The following is a 21,820-nucleotide window of genomic DNA, read 5'->3' on the forward strand; positions in this document are numbered from 1 at the left end:
ATCAACGTGTGGTTGCCGATGATCTCGGTAGAAGAGGCGCGGACTTTAAAATTTCATTAATTAACTATCAAGATTGGACAAATCCGATAATCCACTGGCACCAATGTTAGAATCTATATGTAAAGGTCAAAATGAGGAAATAAATGCAGAAATCTACAACAAGCGTTTTAAACATTACAACGACGAACTTTACTAAATAGTGTAACAGAAATGTTGTACATCAACTGATATATGTTTTTCTAACATACATGTCATTATTATTACACAAAATGCTGTCGATTTCTCTTATATATTAGAACAAATTTAAAACAAGGTAGTCAATAAAATTGAGAATGGAAATGGGGAATGTGTCAAAGAGACAACAACCCGACCAAATAATAAAACAACAGCAGAAGGTCACCAACAGGTCTTCAATGTAGCGAGAAATTCCCGCACCCGGAGGCGTCCTTCAGCTGGCCCCTAAACAAATATATACTAGTTCAGTGATAATGAACGCCATACTAATTTCCAAATTGTACATAAGAAACTAAAATTAAAATAATACAAGACTAACAAAGGCCAGAGGCTCCTGACTTGGGACAGGCGCAAAAATGCGAATGATGGAACTGATTTCTGACAACAGATATATCTAAACAATATTGAAAAATGTATTATCATTCACAAAGCATCATCTGATATATTGTACGATATAAGAACTGGTTTTGAAGGAATTAATTCATTTTCCACCGCGATCTCCCCTTCAACAGTCCTGTCTGTACTATCTAAATTGTACTCTGCTGATGACATGGTTAGCTGTCCAACTTTTTCAATCACACCATGGGTAAGAGTATCTAATTCCTTCTTATAATGGCTGTGACGAATAACAAATATAACCGGAATCCAAGTGAGAGACACTTTTGCTACCATTGTACATAGAAGATAAATAACATGGGAATACGAATGGTGATCAATTCCACTTAAATCCAAAACAATGCATACCACATAAGGAGACCAAGTCAGTATGTAGGCAACTGAAATAAATAAATTACATATATTTTTGTTTAATCCTTTTGCTATTAAATATGATCAACTTAAAACAAGATATTATTTTCTTGCATATTTCAAGTCAATATTATATTTGCAGTATATCAAAACCAAAATATGTTTACTTTTTTCATACTCAAAATCAAAACGGCTAATTCGGAACTCCAAATGGAAAACTATCAATTATATAGCCAGGGACAGGGTGTTAGGACTGTTCAGAAGTTGTAATTCATCTATATAACACAGCCACATACTGCATTTTCTGAAAAGCTACGAAACAGTACTCGATTGACCAGTCGGAAAGATGAACCCGGTTTGACCCCATTTGTTGAAGCAACAATGGACGTCATGTGATTACCATATTTTGGCATTTTTTTACCAAAAAAGGGAAGCCTGTTTTTTAGAATTTGTAGTTTTTTTGCATGAATAAAAACTAATGTCCTTTTAAGTGAACATTCTGGAGTATATAAAAAAAAAATTGATCAACTAAATTAAGGATTAAATTCATTTTTTTCTCTCAAAATGTGTCTTCAAATTCAAGGTGTTGTCTGATTCAAATATGTTATTAAACGTACTATGATATGTCAAATTTGTGCCACTTGATACGGCGGGCTATGGATTTTTTTCCAGACAACCTTTTATTTTAGCATTTCATTTAATGGCAGCTGAGGGTAAAAGCCCCCCAAGAAAATATCAAATTGTTGTAGGCTGCCTACGTTCAAATTAAGAACAATCCTTTTTCATTCTTTAGCAGGATTCCTTTATCACACAAAAAATATGAGTTTTGTGTCGGTAATCTAAAGCAGTTAAGGTTGTTCAAAGACAGCATACGATTTCCTTATCTTGTTTTTAGTAAGTCAACCATTTCACCGACTTAAAGAGAAGTGTTAATCCAGTCAAAAATTCACAGCTGAACTCGCCATTGTTTTGTTTTATTAAACAAACACACTAAATGTGTGTACATTGTGTTCATATGCCAGTTGCAAATTATACCAAAGGGTCACCTCCAAAATCTTTAGTCGTAAACTTTCGTCAAAATGTTTACATTAACTTAACATTTTTCAATTCAGCCTTTTCATATAATTTTATAGCTAAATGACCGTTAAAGAATAAAGTTCATTAACTAGTGGATCTACTTTGGTAATTTCTCCAAACACGTGCTAAATACTTGGATTTTATGTTGATTCATAATTAACCTGACATCAGAACTACACAAAATCATTACGTGTGCGCTTTTACTTATACGAGCGAGTTTTGAATTAAAAATATACAACAATAAAATAACCAGTACCTGTGATGATAAGGAACGTCTTTAACATGAATATATGCCGATGCTTACTTCTTGTTGAAGAAAGAGATTTCAGGGAAGATTTTGTAGTCTGAAAAATGAATTAATAAATAAAAATGTAAGATGTATTACTGCAACCAACGATACGAAAGATTTATTACCGGTGTTACCATGTCAACCTTGAAAAAGCTTGTACTAGGGGCTGTAAGCAATAATATTGGTCATGCCATCGAAGCTTGAATTAACAAGAATTAGATCTTGTCACGGATGCCTTCAGTACAGCAGAAACTTGTTATCGTTCCGGAGATCCATAATTAACCCTTTTTGTTGTGAATTTTGTGTTCCTCGGTGTTTATGATGCAGTTTTTTTAAATGTTATGTCTGCACGTCATCTTCCGGTAAACTCTGTGCGGTCTGTTTTTCGTCGACAAATGTTTTTATTGTATCTTGATATTTTCTCTCCATTTTATTCCTATATGTCGAGGTCCAGTTACAGTTACCCGGTATTTGATGTAGAAACGTATTCTTTCGTAAACATGTTATACTATTGTTAACCCCAGATAAATTGGGATTAGTTTTATGTACAAAAATCATATTTGGTTTGGAAATGGAAAATTTATATCGATCTTTTTTTAATTGTAGTTGTAAGACAAGTGTGCGGGGATATAACATCACTGCTTTATAAAATCATCGATTTTCGAAAGCCAAAGATGTTTCTCAAAAGGCAATATTTGATTTTAAAATAAGTTGAAATGGTATGATGGCCAATGAGACAACTATCCACCAGAGTTCAAATGAAGAGAATCTAAGTAATACTAGGCCACCGTATGGCCGGCCTATCTTATAGATAACAAAACAATATACAAAAAAGAAAAAATGACACACATGAACCAACGACAATCACTAAACTACAGACTCCTGACTTTGGACTGGCATATACAGAATATGGCGGTGTTAAACATGTTAATGAGCGCTCAAACCTACCCTTATATGGACAGTTGTATGACCGCACAACATAGAACCAAATTCTACAAATCAGTAGCAATTGGCTTAACTAAAACGATTGATAATTACACCTTGTTTTAGCGTACAGATTTCTTTCGAATGAATAATAACTGGTAAATAAATTTCACAATGAAATCTGATGCTCCTCTACAGTACCGTATAACTAATTTTAGATTTCAATTGTCAGAACTTTAGATAAGAATCAGTTTTATATATACTACGACAGAAAATATTTCGAAATTAGAATGAATGACAAGACCACGAATATACGATTTAAATTAAAGTCCGAGTCGATGGTACTAAACCAATGTTTTGGTGATTTACTTCTAATTTTAATTTTTAAATTTTATTGCTATGACGGGAACACTTATCCGAAAAGTATTTTACAAACATCGACAATGCCACGCGAGATCTCCATGAAAAGATAATACATGGTTAATAAGAAAACTTTAAATGTCACCAAATACTAAGACACCAAATGTCTTCATGTCTTTTTTTACTAAAAACAAAATAGTTTTCGGAAATTTTTCTACGCTTGTTAAACAAGTGGTTCATGTCTTTAGTTGTCTATGTTGTGTATTTTACACTGTTGTTCTTCTTTTTGTATTTTGTCTTCTATGTTGTGTTTTGTATTCTGTTGTTCGTCTGTATGACTCTTGTTTTTTATGTTTTATTCTGTATACTGTTGTTCGTCTTTTTGTCTTTTGTTTTCTATGTTGTGTTTTATATGTTCGTCTTTTTCTTCTTTTTTTGCCATGGCGTAGTCTATTTTTTACTTATGTGTTTAAATTACCCTTTTGTATCTTTCGCCTTTCTTTTTGCAGTCAGAATAATATAAAAAAAAATATATTGATTCGATTTCCCATTAAAACATACGCTGTTACAGTTATTTAGAAATGTTAATTTTAGAAGTGTTCACAAACATGCAATAACAACTGAATTTCTTACCTTAAAATATATTGAAGCGTATATTGTTGAAATCAAGACTGTTGGAAGTACAAAGAATACTATTGCTATACTGGTAAAATATGCTATATTAGCATGATCAAATGGTATCCATCTTATATGGCATAACATAGGCCGACTGTATGGTGTATAGTCAGCTGTTCCAACAAATGGTAAAGCTACAAATATCAAGTAATGATTTATGTTATATAATAAATGTATATGATGTGCATTGGCCTAAGATTTACTTGAGGTTTTGTACTATAACAAGTATCAAGAATTCAAATTTAGTTATTTGGAGTTATTAGGATTTTTTTCGAATTATCTCAATGAATTTGGTATGTCTATATAGCACTTTGTCGTTTATGATATCACAAAAAGAGTGTTATCATGGGAGTTTAACTTGACAATGTCATAAGCAACACAACGATTTCTTTAGTGGAAAATATACTTATATCCTTTAGAACAAATTCAAGACAATCCCTTGTTTTGGGGAAGGGGGCAAAATGCTCAGATTTGTATATTAGTGAGGGTTTTTTTACAGTTGTTTACTGTTTTCTTTTTCTTTTCGCATTGTTACGTTATTGCGTGTCTGTTGATTTATAGTTTTTGAACACCCCCAACCAACACCCACAATTATTCTATCAGAGTTTGTTTCAAAAACTAATGTGAAACCTCAAATATTTGTATCTAACAATTAAACTAACCTGCAACAATTCCACAAACTATGACGCAACCTACCAACACTAGAACAACACGCCCTTTGTCAAATCCTGCTTTCGGGGAATGAACGGAAACGATCAGTCTGTATGTCTGTACTACCATTACGGTTAACAGAGAACTGAACAATAATCCTGTTAAGGTAAAGACGAACTTATAAAACATGCATTCACTTCGGTCAAAAATTATACTCTTCCTGAAAGCTGCAGCCGCATGTAACGGAATAAAAAATGCAGATACGATAAATCCCATCACGGCCAATGCTGGAATAAAAACGGTAGAGGAATTTAGTTGGTGTCTGTTTGTTAAGACCATTTTCAGAACTGTGATGTTAGCAACTACACCAAGGACGGAAATGACACAGAAAACAGTTCCAACAACTTGCTGTGTTGGCTCAGATAAAAAACCGTCTGCAGATTGTTCATTACTGGTATTGAACCTAGTAGTGTTTAGCGTTGTGAAAAGTGTGTGGATAATTCCTGACGAGCTGAAATTGAACAAAACATATCATGAACCATGTTTGACGTTTTAATACAATATTGCAGCACCTCTAATTTAACTACTTAAAAATTGTTAAAACGGCAATCAATTAGATCAAATCGGATAATTGACCACTGGTTTTTGCTACTTTTCAGCTAAACACGCGAATTTTATAGTAAAAGCAAAGACTTCTCGGCTGCTGGAACTCAGAATAATACATGTGTCCGGATAGATAAATATTGCCACATCTTAAAAACAATTGACATTATTTCTGTGCGCATCACATGTGTTTTGGAATAACGTTTTTCAGAAACGCTTAACTTCATAAAACATAACTATTCAATTTATTTTGGTGATACACATGTGCTTTAAATTTCAAAACCATAATTCCAAGGCAATATTTAAATTAAAGGGAAACTTCGCAAACAAAATGAAAAATTGATATTAGGTTCATTATGTATTAATAAAACACAAATTTATATATATACTACCGTTTTATTCTCTTAAATTGAGAATATCAATGCTTTACATGTTAACATCTTGACGGCTTCCCGGTTGAAAAAAAACCCACGTGATATCTATAAACCCAAAGAAACAAAACAAGCAGGGATTAACTTATTTGTAACTCAGTGTCAAAATCTCTCTTGTCAAGCATACGGTTGTTTTGTCCGATATGGTAATGACAAAAGCATACACAGTTTCTCGGATCATAAAAACTGGAAGAATTATACCAGACATGGTTATGCTACCTATCTGCAAACTTTTTTTACCAACTTGATACGAAAGAATGTTTAAACAAAGGTTTAAGAGTCGGAAAAGTCTGCCGATCGGATATCTATTTTTTTTTTTAAATAATTAGGTTCTATCGTTTTTAAACTGTTCTCTTTACTTTTATGGATTCTCTGAAAGTTTAAAGTCCTTTTCTAATTTGTTTATCAGCATTGCTAAATGAATTATTGCCAGCGGTATTGTGAGGTGACACGTCCAGGTATTCAAGCGATTTCCTGTCAAGCCTAACAACTCTCACTGCACAATTACATAATGCAGGTTCGACGATCGCTTCACTTCTGAGCGTATCAGTGTACACGGCCGGTAACTTGGAAATTTCATTTAAAAACTATCAGGTGTAATATACATCATGTGTACATATTTTTTTGTCTTGAGTCCGACAGTGATATTTAAGTTATTACTTAAATCATAAGTGCATACAATTTTACTTACACTTGTTTATGAATGACCTGTCTGGTGTAAAGAATGATTTTTATGAAAATCTAAATAATTCCAGCAAAAGATTTGATGAAATAAAAAACTATTTAAATATTTGTCAAGGGTAAAATTAGGAAAAATGTAAGTATATACTCGATGTCAATATCATAATCGACATTTTGAAACATATAGAGTACTGTCGGGTATTTTCGACCAGAAGCAGTTTTCGACCATCGAACATTTCTGGAGCGATTTCATGCACGCGAGGCGTTGTTTTCGCATCCCTTCCACGTGCAGATCTGCAGAACTAAATAATTGTCATGGAAGGTTAGGTTAGCTGCAATTCACGGAAAGAAGTAGTAAGTTACATAATTTGTTACCGTTGTCGTGGAACTTCTCGCCATGATAAAAACAAATATTACGTCATGTGTTTAAAAATATCAGTCTTTCAACAAATGATTTCAGTAAAAAAAACACCTACTGTTCAAGCATGAAAACCTACTGACACTGTTCGCTAAATTCCTGAGAATAAGAATGAACCATAAATGAATAAACCTGACGCATTTAAATGTACACCGATCATTGGTTTATAGATATAGAAAGTTACGGAATTATAGATAGTCACAATTTAAAATATAAAAATAGAATATCAGAGAAACCTCCACAACCAATCTGATTTACATTCAGATCTATATTTAATTTGCTTTGCTTCGTCAAAGTTATAAACATAGTAAAATCACAGATTTATATTTTGAATAGATTGTCCTTGAAGAGTTAAAGAAATTCGTCTTCACAATGGTTGCATGAACCTGGTGAAATAGCACGTGAATTCCGACTTAGCGTGACTATATTTTGAAATGTGGGGTTTTAATAATACCGTTTGTCATTTTCCTGTCCCTTTGTGTTGTGAAGGTGTTCTTAGGTATAATTCTACAGATTTTTGAAATGTTTATATTGTCATTGCTTGTTAAATAGGAGCTAGTTATATAGACAACTGCTTCGATATGTGTGGTAATAGTAGGCATTAAATTAAATAAAAAATTAAAGAAATAATAAAAATAAAAAAAATAAATGAATCTGAATGTCCATAGTAAAGATGGAGATTATTTATAGCTTCCCGATAGCTCGGTGTCATTTATGTGATAATTTGGTATAAAAGATATATTGAGGGACCATTTATAACATCTCATATAATAAAACATGCTCTATTCATAAGAAAACAAATACTTAGGTAACATTTTATTTGGAGATAAAAATTAGTCTCCTTTGATCTCGAATAAGCATGAAAAAAAATCCTCCAGCAGAATAAATATTAAATAAATTAGCTTTTTGATTTATAAAGAATTTCAATCCATTGATGAAATTGATGATAATTGGTATTCTATTCAAAAATGCAATAATTCCCCCAAGAAATTATCATCAGGTGCTTATTATTTTAATTGTATAATGTAAGATTGAAATGTGTTTTACACATGTAGATATTTAAAAAGATATTGCACTTTGTACTGTTTTTTTGTTAAAATACATATCTTTTTTAAAGCTATTTACATAATCTCACCACTTTTCAAATTGTTTCTTGGGAGTGCAAATACTTTTGAAATGCAAAATATTGTTAATAATTAATGTAACATAAAACAAAACCTAGTATTTTATAAAATATAAAAAAAATCGTTATTGATAATTTACATCATGATTCATCAAATGCGAATTATTTTTTAATTTTCTTAACACTTTTTAACGTTGTATTGAAAGGGCAAATTGAAGAATATTCACAGTATAGTAACTTTTTAGTTTGCCTTAATATTTGGACCAAAAAATGCTTAATTCCTCTTTTCCTCTTTTCCTTTATGATGCAATAGACATTAAGTAAAGTATTTATTGTCAACAAATGGTAAAGAAGGTATGGTAATCCCACTTTTTGAACTGTTGAAGTTGAAAAATTTAAAGATTTATAAAATTTCATCACATTATCTCCTTTTGATGTTCACAGGACATTATTAAAATAAGGAGATGTTGTATCATTGGCATTTAAAATAATCATTTCTTTAAGGCTTTTCTGCAAGTCCTATATTAAATGAAATTACAAAAATTGTGTACGAAAGAACGATTGTAACAACAATATCCATATTTTAAGAAATAAATCAGTTGACGTCCAATTGATAAGGTGACCACGAGATCCTATTTTGTGACATAAGAAAATGTAAGAAAAAAGATTTTTGTAACGACGGCGTAAATGTTAAAACAAATCTGTTGTTAAACTTTCCTTGAGGTAACCAAACAATAAGATAGTTTTTATTTGACGTGTACATGTCTTTTTGCTTATTATTTGACCTGTACAGGTCTTTTGCTTATTATTTGACCGGTATAGTTATATTTGCTTATTAGATGCATACACACATGACAGCCACATGAAACATTACACAAGGTCCACAAACAAATAAAAAATGTCATTTGTGAACTTGTTCATGTCTTGCGACTAGAAGAAGAATAAACATGGCCGACGCATGTACTATTGCACAAACAAAACAATAACCGAAACATGTAAACTTGCAAAAGGTAAACAAATAATTGAAAAGTTATTTTTTAACTTGTACATGTCTTTCGACTAGATGAATAAAAGACATTTGTTGGCAAATTTACAATTGCACAAGGAAACAAATAGTTAGAATGATGGTCATTTTAAACTTGTAAAGGTCTTTCATCTAGACGTAAACTTAATACGTACGATAAATAACCTAGACTAGTTTGCAACAGGAACTTTCGCGACAATGTTTAAAATAAATTAATAGATAAATCGATTAGTTGACAACCAAAACACATGAAATTAACGTTTAAGCTCATATACGTAAAAAGGGCCTTATATAGAGAATCGAAAAGCGTGTATGCTCAACTTTGCCTATAAAATAAATTTTGACATTGATTTTAAAAACAAAAAGGATAACCAGTTTCATAAATAAGTTAAATTACCTTATGTTTATTTGCATCTTGTTTGATCTGATATTGAAGAATCAGATGCCACAGAATTTATACCTGTTGTAATCGTTTTTTATTAGCACATGTTTATTTTATTTGAAATTGTTTCATAACCCATTTTTTAAACATTTACTTATAAGGTTAAAACGTATACGATAATTCTTTAAAAAAAACAACATCGGCTGGTTGTCACTTGCGTCCGATTGTTGTTTTTTTTTCTCTCAGAAGTCTCTTGTTTATAAACATTGTTTCATAATCGATAATGTTATGTGAACATTTTATCTGAGTACAGATGAACTTTACATGAGCTCATACTGTGACTTGTCGTCAATGTCGATAATTTTTTTCATAATTGGAAAAATGGTACCAGTACAGTTGTAATTGCATAAACTAGAGGGTAATAATTCGAAAGAGTGTTCGTTTAACATTTTGAGACCCAGTAATACAACGTTGTTTTAAAGGAAATTTACAAAGGTTCAAGTCATTTATCTGGTTTCAAATTCCAAAAAGGACAAACACAGACAACTCAACGACACTTACTACAGAGGAAACCTGGAAACATGGGTAATCCAGGTTCTCTTTGAATTTATATTATATATACATTTTTGTATATGCATATCTTCCTTCATACTACTTTAGACTCCTATTATAGAAATGTCACGATTGTGTGGTCTGCAAAATATCTTTTGAAACTAGTAACTTCTATTCCTGAAGCAATGAATTGAGAGGTTGAAGGCCAAACACCGTTGTCAAACCTTTCAACTTTAATAAAAACTTTTAACTTATAAACTTTTTAGTAGTAATACATTTTGAGTTCTGCAATAATACGTTTGTATTTCGTTAAGATGTCAAGCGATGTTATAATATTATAATTAGGCTTATGAAAGGTATCAAAAATATACCACATCCCACCTCTAAAAACTCTAAACTTTTCAAAGATCTAGATTTAACCGAGTACTCGAGTACTAGCGAGTATCATGACCCAGTATCCAAGTAATAATTTTCAGAACTTTTGACATTTCTAATAAAAACTTGAAAAGTGTTTTCAAAAATGTACTGTGCGAATTAATGCGTTTGTTTTTCTACATCGGCTAGAGGTTTAGGGGAGGGTTGAGATCTCAAAAATTAGACCGTTGGTTTTCCCGTTTAAATGGTTTTACACTAGTAATTTTGTGGCCCTTTATAGCTTGTTGTTCGGTGTGAGCCAAGGCTCCGTGTTGAAGGCCGTACTTTAACCTATAATGGTTTACTTTTTAAATTGTTATTTGGATGGAGAGTTGTCTCATTGGCACTCACACCACATCTTCCTATATCTATTAACCTTGCCTCAATTTTGCGCCTGTCCTGAGTCAGGAGCCTCTCGCCTTTGTTAGTCTTGTATGACTTTTAATTTAAATTTCTTGTGTATAATTCGGAGTTTAGTATGATGTCAATTATCACTGAACTAGTAAACATATGTGTTTACGGGCCAGCTGAAGGACGCCTCCGAGTGCGGGAGTTTTTTGCTACATTGAAGACCCATTGTTGTCTGCTCGATGGTCGGGTCGCTTTGACACATTCCCCATTGACTTTCTCAATTTTATGTATACAAATATTTAACATTTCCATTCTTCACAAATGTTTTCCTAACTGTAAACTTTGTTAAAGAATTAGTTCAGTTTTGTCGTCATCAAACAGATAAGCTAAGTGAACCTGCATAATCATTCTTGTTTGAGAATGTTACATAAAATTCAATATAAAAAAAACAGAAAAAGAAATATTAGATACCAGTGAGGTCGTCTACCTTATCATTATCCAAAATAGTCGTCTTGTTTATCCAATTCAACTATTTTTATGTAGATGAGATGAATATTTCATCTTAATGCCGCGTAATTTGGATATTCGAAGAAATTTTGCTCCAATCGCTGTAGTTATCGTTCTACATTGTACTATTTTTTTTCTCAAACTGTTTAACTGACTATGACAAAACTTTACACTGATGCTTTAAATAAAAATAAACAGTATTTCAAAGAAAAAACACACATTGAGTTTATTCAACAAAAATGTCTTATTTAGATGTAATACCACCAAATCATAGTACTTCACAGCCGGTTTTCTACATTTAAAATGCCTGTACCAAGTCAGAAATATTACAGTTGTTGACCATTCGTTTGATGTGTATTATCATTTGATTTTGCCATTTGACTTTCCGTTTTGAAATTTCCTCGGATTTCAGTATTTTTGTGATTTTACTTTTCACTATGATACCTATTAAAAAGATACAAATTAAGGTTAGAAAAAAAGACAAAACAACTTTTAGGAAATCACTGCCATGCGAATCCACATTCAGTAAAAATGTCAAAATCGGGAATAGGACACAAGATCAATTTGCAGAGCAGACTATTCAGTTATCAAAAAATGTAAGACTCCGAAAACATGTCGCTGGTTAATTGTGATGCATACACATAGTATCGTCCAACAAATTCGTGATGTTGACCGTCAAACTCATGAAATTTCGATTGCAGTATTTTTTCATCATAACTGTGTTTCAGAAGTCTCCAGAATATTGTTGAAAGCAGGTGTAAAAACAAGTATAAAAAAAAAACATCATATTGAATTATTTATTAGTTTTTTAAGTATCGTACTTACATAAATATTGACAGTCCTTATCCATCGTCTTACGATTTTAAATGTAAACAGGTTTCATAACAGATTTTATATAACATGTATAAGTAGTGCAATGAATGTGAAAATCAATACGATTTATTGTAATACCATATATGACTAGAACAACCGAAAATGATAAAAGAACAACATTATATACGAAGCTCATAGTGCAATGCATACGTTTTGACGATATTAAAAAAGGTCAACTGATTTTATGTGTTATCAATATGATTTAATAATACTATATATGGCCAGAAAAACCTTAACTGAAAAGATAAAGCATCACATACAAAATTCGTAGTGGTATGAAGACACATTTATAAGTTGGTGCGTTTGAAGCGCTTATCTTGGCATATCTAAATAAAGGCAACAGTAGTATACCGCTGTTCAAAACTCCATGGACAAAAAACTAAATCGGGGTAACAAACTAAAACCGAGGGAAACGCATTAAATATAAGAGGAGAACAACGACACAACACCGAAACGGACCAAGCATCAGACAAAACACCACGAGAATAACAAATATAACATGAAAACCAAATACATGAATTTGGGATAGACAAGTACCGTGCCACGTCTTATCTCAAAAATAAGAGAAAACACAAACGACTCAACGTTAAAATGCAACACACACAGAAACGAACAATAATATAACAATGGCCATCTTCCTGACTTGGGACAGGACACTTTTAAAGGGAATAAAAGTGGTGGGTTGAACCTGGTTTTGTGGCATGCCAAACCTCGCACTTTAATGGCAAAGTTAAATATAACATTGAAATGACAACATAATATTACATGACTACAATACAAATAAATAGGAGAACATATTAGACAAAGAAAAACATGATTAATAGCTAAACATTCTGCATCAACAAATCACGTGACCAACCAAGTTAAGGCGATGAGAAATTAACAATTCTAAAGCATAAGTATTATAACTATTGTAACATACATAATGAAATGTCAGTTCTATCTTTTACTTTTATTATAAAGTATTTTCTAAAATGTAAAATTATAAAATCTATAAGGAAATTAAAGCTAATGGGTTTTGATTTTTGGCACAAATTATTTCACTTAAAAATAGTTGTTCATAAATGATTGGTGTCGCATTCATATACTAGTTTGATTTGATATCCACAAGCAAAATGATGTTTTTAGTATCGGATATTTTTCCAAGAACCATCCTATTTTTGTTACATAGAATTTGCAAGGTTAATTACATTTAAATGGTTTACTACGTGCATATTTGCATTCTGATTCTTGTTATGAGAAAATGAATATATTATCTCGATTTTGTCACTTTAATTTCTCATATTAAAAACAAGAAATGATACCAAAGTTCGTGGAATTCGTATGTATGGGTAGTTCACGACTTTGAAAGTTTTTACCTCAGTCCTTGGAAATTGGTACCCACAACAATTAATAAGTCTACAGTAAACGAGTTGCGAAAAGTCGTAAAACGAAACAAAATCAACAATGCCATGGCAAAAAAAGGAAAAACGACGAAAAGACAAAAAATCAATTCATAAAAAACAACACAAACCCCATCAAAAACATAAAAAAATGATATAATTAGGAAAGTACCGTATATATTTAAATCATCAATAGCCATTTCTCTTGATTCAGTGACCATGTACACATATTTTGTATACCCAATAATGGTGTATAATGCGAAGGGAAATAGTGAAATGAATAATATTTTACAAATGACCATATCGAAAATAAAAACTGTACAAAGTAATACACAGTACCGGAGAAAACGAATGATAAAAACATAAAATAAAGTAACAGCTGGAAACAGACATTTTCTATAGTTTAATTAAAAAAAATATCCTTTCCATTTAATATATCAAAACGGAGCTAAAATTACGATGACATTATCGGGAGCAGCTGTAAATATAGTTTAGTTCATTAAATAAACATTTTATGTGATCTTTTAGTGAGAAAAATATTGGCAACTTTTTAAATATCATGCTAATATAAATATTCAACCTATCAGTGCTTATCTGTCTTCATAACATTTCAGATATAAGCAAGTGTCATACCATATTTTGTACACGTTGTGCAATAGAAAATGATATTTTTATGGTTTATATTGATACCATATATGACCAAAACACAATCTAATGTGAGAAAAGAAAAAATAATCATACTAAGTTCATAGTGCGTTACACAGGCTTTTTTGTATATGAATAAATGTCAACAGTCTGGATTTAGACCTTATGTAAACAACTAGTCGATTAAGTATTTTTAATTTTTGTAAGAGCCACTTGAGTACCAAAACGAAAGTTCAAATAGATAATGGCAATATCGAATGTCTGTATAACAGTAAAATGACCATGATTACTAATTGAAAATATATCATTGATCGTATTTGTTAAATTTGATAACAAGGAGACTTAGAGATAAAAACTTTTTTTCAGACACTAGTATATCTTAGACGACAGTATGCAGACCTCTATTTGTCTTTTAAATACATGTTTCTATTGGTTTGGAATCTCCTTGATGTACAGATCACATATAGTTTTATGCATTTGGAATAATTGCCTTGCGCATAACATTTGATTCAACCAGACCACTCTTAATTAAATATTTGAACAGCCAAACTTATAAACGTTAGGCTGGTCCTCTCCCTTGCAACATACGGGTATCTCAGATACCTTTATTTTCAAGCTGTCAGAGCCAAATAGATAAAGGACAGATAACCAGTCTAATAAAACGTTTGAGAGCATTGAAACCAAAAGCACTGAACTAGAAAAACCAAAACATGCTCAGGTCAACTAAAGATCAATACAAAATTTATCTAAAACCGAGCCAACTTGTAAACAATAAACAACAATGAATACAAAAGCTTTGACGAGGAGAACTTCCTCAAATAACGACGCGTCACAAAAAGGGAAATCATATTTCAATTTGCATGCACTAATCGTTTTATTAACTTTCAGTTAGAGCAAAGTTAAAACTTACTTTTGCTATTCACTATTGTGCAAATTCCGGCATTGAAACGAGACAAAAAAAAATAAATGACTCAGCAGATGATACAAGCCTATTTCAATTGTAAAAGTGGTTGCTCTAAACAAAAATAAAAAGAAGCATTTTTTTATAGTCTTTCTATCTATAAATTAATTCAATAAAGGTTTTAAGTAATGTGTGGTAGCGAAATCCCTGACTTAATAATTTAGCAGTAATAAATAGATTACGTTGACTAAAATTTTATCGTCACTTCAAACACGGGCATAGCGAACAAGTTCATATATATTTTTATGTGCAAAAAAGCAGTTCGTAAATTGGACTTAATTCACCATTTATCAAGTACATGTGATGTATATGTAAAGCGGAATCTCTGTCCAAAACAAAATTTGTTTTAGTTGGGTTTTTTTTTTCACTTATCCAATCAAAATGAACGTTACAAACGTTGTTGCATTAGAATGAGAGTTTACCGACACTGATTTGAACACAATGCTATGCAGCCGCACTTGTGAATGAATGTGATTGCTTTGATTTACGTGGTTTGATGATTTAGGCAGGAATAACGCATTATGGATGCACTGACTCGAAGTTTATTAACAAAAGTCTAACTGAAGTTCATTTTCATGACGAAATTTTCTCTTTAATTGTCCAATCATTCATTGCAAGGTATGGAAATCGGAATATATTTCAACAGGACAGTACCAGTTGTCACGTGGCACGTGTATGCACAAAATATATTGATCAGAATATCATCTACAAACTTCCATGACCCGCTCTATCGCAAGATCTATCACCCATTGAACATTTATGGGATGAACTTGAAAAAGGGTATTAGTAGACGTCATCAGCCGCCACAGTCAGTCAACCAGTTACAAGTCATATTGTTTGAAGAGTTGAATAATATTCCCTTTATTTGATTATGGAGATTAAGTGCTGTTATCAACGAAGGAGACTGTCAAACACTTTATTAACTTTTCATCTGTTGGTTTCGACAATGACATCCTAAAACAGTCTGTACATTTAGGCAAATGAATTGTGATCTGTTTTCTTTGTTAAGTGTGTATGCTTTAATGTTATTGTTATATAAAATACATAACTAAAACTACATTCAATTTGTTAAAAACTTAAATAAATATGTTTGACTAAATCTGGTTATCGTTTCTTTCTTCGTCTAATATATATAATAGTTTTGGTTTTCAGGGCTCTTGAATTTCAGTTATGCTTTTATTAGGTCTCCTTAGAAGGATTAATCGACTATTATTGTTATGTCCTTCTTGTTCATATAACTCTTCAACTGTTTCGAGTCCTGTACATCTTTGACTTTCGAACATTTGGCATTGAGCGTTCGTGATGACGGTTAATCCAGAAAAGCGGTTCGAACGGATGAAATTTATAAAGTGGGTTTTTTATTTTTTATTTTCTAATTATCACAATAGCAAATCAACGTAATTAAGTTATCTGTAGCACCCGTCCACAAGGTAAGAACGCAGGATATGTCAATGTTCGTAATTGATAAAAAAAAAATAAAAAAAACTTCATTTGCAATTATGCTCCATAAAACAAATTCAATTGTGGTAAATAAAAACTTACTGTAAAAAACTAATAAAATTTAAAAAACATGTGATTAAAGATGATAAGGCTGTGACAAGATTTTTATTATTTCAAATTTAAGCCTTAATTCTAGTTTGAAAAATACAATAAGGCAGATTGCAAAATACGGCGCTGGTATATTATTCGTAGGATATAAACTACTTTCACAGAGCAGAAGAAAAAAAAGTAAGGAAAGACTCATCCTTCCAGAGAACACAGACCACCTTCAATTTAGAATGTTGCACGTGTTTTTCTATTTTTTGGTCATTATAAAATGTTTTGTGTTGTTAATTGTTGCTCATTTTCAGTCATTTTTTTCTTACAATGATTTTCTCTGTATTTATTCGACGTCTCTCATTGTCAATTTGGTATCCTTCCCATTTCCCCCCAAACTTTTAAATTCGTGGTTCCCATGTACCCGCGTAATCCACGAAAATTGGTATCCAAAGAATAATTATAAATCCGCAGTACGTAATCAGTAGAAATGATCTCTTACTACTATTTACAACTGACCATCGTGTACACTGACATCAGGAACCTTGAGGTAAACTTAGATACAACGGTCATGCTTAAGTGGGATATGCGACAACATTCTAATAATTATAGATAAGATTAAGATATAAATAATCAAGAGTGTCCCATATTCTTGTAATCATGCTTTGTTAAATAAGTAAAATGAAGTTGTTAGTTTCTGTTTTCATTGCCTTGGTTGCTATAGGTATTGTAAATTATTTTCCTTACATTAGTTGGTCAATATTTGGTTGGTTTTCTTTAGAAATTTTAAATGTAGTATTCATACAGTAACAATCGAATCATGACTTTTGAAGAAAGTCTTTCAAGTTTTAGATTAACTAGAACACACCCGCGAAATCGCGGGCATTCAGAGCGTTGTTTAAAGTATGTAAAGTGTTGTTGGAAGAATTTTGTAAAATATTGAATGACTGGAGAATTTCAGCAAAAGTATCATAAGTCATAGGTTATTGGGGACAGGAAAATGCTTATTTTTTTATCCCTCCTCCTTTATTTCCGATATTCCTATGTTTTGGTTTTCTATCAATTTCAATATATATGAACATACATTTAGTATGTTATGAACAAGTTAGGAGCCTGTAATTCAGTGGTTGTTGTTTGTTTATGTGTTACATATTTGTTTTTCGTTCATTTTTTTTGTACATATTAAATAAGGCCGCTAGTTTTCTGGTTTGAATTGTTTTACATTGTCAATTCGGGGCCTTTTAAAGCTGAGTATGAGGTATGGGCTTTGCTCGTTGTTGAAGGTCGTACGGTAACCTATAGTTGTTAATATCTGTGTCATATTGTTCTCTTGTGGAGAGTTGTGTCAACATGGCAATCATACGACATCTTCTTTTTTTTGTAATCAATGAATTTTGTAAAAGATTTAATTACTGGAGAATATCAGAAAAGGTATCAAAAGTTCACATGCATATTTTTAGCGCTTATCTGTATATTATGAACGTGTATTTACTTTCAATTCTAAGTTTACTAATCGATTCATAGTGGTGATTGATATAGTATACAAACCCTCTCTATTTAATACACTCTGACTGCCGTGGATAGTAAACTTGAAAATGATAGCAAATAGAATTCTGAAAATACACTTTATTCTTTGTATGTTCAAAGTATACAGAAAAACGAAAACCGGAAGTTTAATCTGACTTAAAATTTCGTCCAATGACGGGACAATATCCGGATGCCTTTTTTCTCGTTTTTCTCCAAAAATTACTCAATCTGAATAATCATATGAATAGATGAGAAATGCACTATGCACTGTACCTATAGGACACAGAGGCGTGTTGATTAATTTATTGTAGAAAGAAGAGAAGCGACACCCAAAATGAGGTCTTCTCGTTAAATAGTATAGATTCTCAATAAAAGATTGATGTTTCTGCTTAAAATTGGTTATCTTTAAACATATGACAAATAAAAATAAGCCTTAAGATCGCTTAACAGTACATATATTTTTTTAAGTAATCATTGAGATAGTATCTCAACTTTCATAAAACTTTATCGCGAAACGGTAAGTTAGTTTCAATTAAATTCATCTGATGTCAACAAAGTTTATCATTCAGGGGCCGGTAACAAGAAGCATTAGTATGTCTTACAAATGTCTAAAGGGCGTCTTAAGATTTAAGAATGAATGTAACAAGACCCTACCTCAGACCTATCTTAGAATGATTGACAGCTCCCTTAATGTTTTGAAAAAGTGCATGATATAAGAATGATTCTTTCGTCTACCTTAAAACATTCTTACTAATTTCGGTAACACAAAATAATTCTTAAATTTTGGTCAGTTATTAAGTGTTCTTAAAACAAACTTAGCAACTTAGGGGTAATAGTAATAGTTTTCAATTTATGATTTCTTAATAATGTTCTGGTGTCTCCGTTTTTGGTTCCTCGCAAAGAAATAAGAAAAACCTTTGTGGCACCGTTAAAGTCCACAACACCGCTAAAGTCCACAACAATTTTCCGCTTAAGTCCACAACTACGCTAAAGTCCACAAACTTTCCACTAAAGTCCACAAAATGACCTCCGCTAAAGTCCACAAGAAAACGCCGTTTAAGTCCACAATAACAAGTTCCGCTAAAATCCACAAAATGCACTGTTAAAGTCCAAACATTTTTTTTTATTATCAAGAGATCAATTCGCTGGTTTTATACTCCCAAAAGTATATTTATCTAATAAAAATCATGAACCCTTGTTTTTTCAAAGTATTTCTTACGAAAGCGTATTGGGGACATAGTAAACATAAAATTTGTAATGAAATATTTTTCAAAGTCGAAATTTTGACATTCCAAATTTTAAAATTTCGACTTAATCTAGAATTTTTGACCTCCTCAATTTTTTTAATTCCGACTAAGTAAAAATTCAAAATTTTGATTTTTTTTAAAACTCGAAATTTCTACTTTTCTCAATCGCAAAATTCGACTTTTCTCAAACTCAAAATTTCGACTTTACTTCAAACTCAAAAAATTACTTTCTTAAACTCCAAATTTTGACTTTTCTTATGATGCGTTCACACGTAATTCGCTTTAAATCATATTACACTCTATAGTGTACTAAATATTTTGTCCTGCTTGGTTTTTTATCCATCAACGGAAATTTCAGCTTTTGGACAAAAACATTATGGATCACGTCGTTAACTTTTAATTCGTATCAACAAAAACGGATTTCTAAGGCGAATTGGTTAGTGCGAATTTTTTAAAAACAAAAACAAAAAACTTTTAAAACTGAAAATTTCGTCGTTTCCTCACTATTTAAACATAGGCTGTAAGTAATCAAACAAAGCTACTAGTATTACAATTTTAGGAGGAGAAGACATGGACGCAAATTAAAAAGCAACCGAGGATTCAGATATTTTGGCAATTTATTTTCAGAAATTCGTTTGGTTCTAAAAATATGATAAGGATAATATTGAAGAGTTTCATTCGGAAAGAACATGCATGTTGCCAGAAATTTTCAGTTTGAATAAATTTCAAGATTTAAGAATGTCAAAGTTTCAAGTTAATGTCAAAATTTCGAGATTTGAATAGTTAAAATTTCGAGTTAAAGTCGAAATTTACAGATTTGAAATGCCAAAATTTCGATTTTGAAAAAAGAAGTTCACTGCTTATTTTATTTCTACTATATATTAAAAGAAGATATGGCATTATTGCCAATGAGACGGCCTTATTATGTCCCTTATGTGGGGCCTTAAACTAACGGGGTTCACACATTGCCGATTATTGCTCCCGTTTGAGAACAAACAGCGATGCGACACGAAAAGTAAAAAAGTCGGATTAGTATCCTCAGTTATCTGGAATGTCCTATTATTGTCTGAACGCAGTCGTTTCAGTTCGTAACAGATTCCTACTTGTCGGAAAGGGTCCGAATAGGTCGGCAAAGCACCCCGACAGTTCCCGTAACATTCGGGTAAACTCAGTCGATTTTGTCTAGTCGGATTACAATCGTGCCTATGTCGTGACAGATTCTGCTACATCGGATCGAGTTTCTAACAATGTTCTGTGTATTCGGGACGGTGTCCTGAGGAACGGGAATGATCTGGAGAAATTTTTCTTTGCTGTTTTTCTGCCGATTGGGTCCAGATTGCATCAAGATCTTGTCGATTGCGAACCGTTTTTGCCGAAACCGTTCCGAAACAGTCCCGTTATCAATTCTAAATTCGTCAATGATACCCACGTCAGAGTCCCGACAATTACAGAATACAATACGACTGAGACCAGACAAAGTCGTTTGCAATGCGATAGAGCGGACCGTGATAGGATTACGTTCCGACAGTACCTGGTCATCCCGAGTATGCCGACAGTTTTCCGTCAGCGTCGGTTCACTGTCTTGTCACTATCTGATGGCTGATGGATCACATTCGATAGTCGAACTTTTGCGTTTGAGAAAAGTCGAAATTTCGAGTTTTAAAAAAAATCGAAATTTTGAATTTTTACTAAGTCGTAATTCAAAAATTTGTGAAGGTCAATAATTCTAGAGTAAGTCGAAATTTTAAAATTTGAAATGTCAAAATTTCGACTTTGAAAAATATTTCATTACAAATTTTATGTTTACTATCTCCCTAATACGCTTTCGTAAAAATACTTTGAAAAAACAAGGGTTCATGCTTTTCATTAGATACATATACTATTGGGAGTATAAAACCAGCGAATTGATCTCTTGATAATAAAAAAAAATGTTTGAACTTTAACGGTGCTTTTTTGTGGATTTTAGCGGAACTTGTTATTGTGGACTTTAACGGCGTTTTCTTGTGGACTTTAGCGGAGGTCATTTTGTGGACTTAAGCGGAAAGTTTGTGGACTTTAGCGGCGTTGTGGACTTAAGCGGAAAATTGTTGTGGACTTTAGCGGTGTTGTGGACTTTAGAGGAATTGTGGACTTTAACGGTGCCACACACCTTAAATGAATCATAGACACGTTTTAATGAACAATTAAATGCGCATAACAATCAACT

General features: G+C 32.0%; 1 protein-coding gene across 1 annotated transcript; it reads right to left on the bottom strand.

The window, feature by feature from the left end:
• Positions 1–657: 657 nt before the first annotated feature.
• On the bottom strand, positions 658–5,086 carry LOC134690075 (melanopsin-A-like). Its single transcript, XM_063550049.1, has 4 exons — positions 4,969–5,086; positions 4,265–4,440; positions 2,315–2,402; positions 658–1,010 (listed from the first exon to the last, which is right to left on the bottom strand). The coding sequence occupies exons 1-4, from the start codon at positions 5,084–5,086 to the stop codon at positions 658–660; spliced, it is 735 nt and encodes a 244-aa protein (XP_063406119.1).
• Positions 5,087–21,820: the final 16,734 nt, after the last annotated feature.

Source organism: Mytilus trossulus, chromosome 11 (genome assembly GCF_036588685.1).
Source record: "Mytilus trossulus isolate FHL-02 chromosome 11, PNRI_Mtr1.1.1.hap1, whole genome shotgun sequence".
Classification (NCBI taxonomy): domain Eukaryota; kingdom Metazoa; phylum Mollusca; class Bivalvia; order Mytilida; family Mytilidae; genus Mytilus; species Mytilus trossulus.

Excerpts from the sequence above, each read along its gene's own strand:
- LOC134690075 (XM_063550049.1), bottom strand. The coding sequence starts at position 5,086 with ATGGTAGTACAGACATACAGACTGATCGTTTCCGTTCATTCCCCGAAA. Across the intron at positions 2,403-4,264 it reads ACGCTTCAATATATTTTAAG|ACTACAAAATCTTCCCTGAA; the intron begins GTAAGAAATTCA and ends TTCATTTTTCAG. Across the intron at positions 1,011-2,314 it reads GACGTTCCTTATCATCACAG|TTGCCTACATACTGACTTGG; the intron begins GTACTGGTTATT and ends TATTTATTTCAG.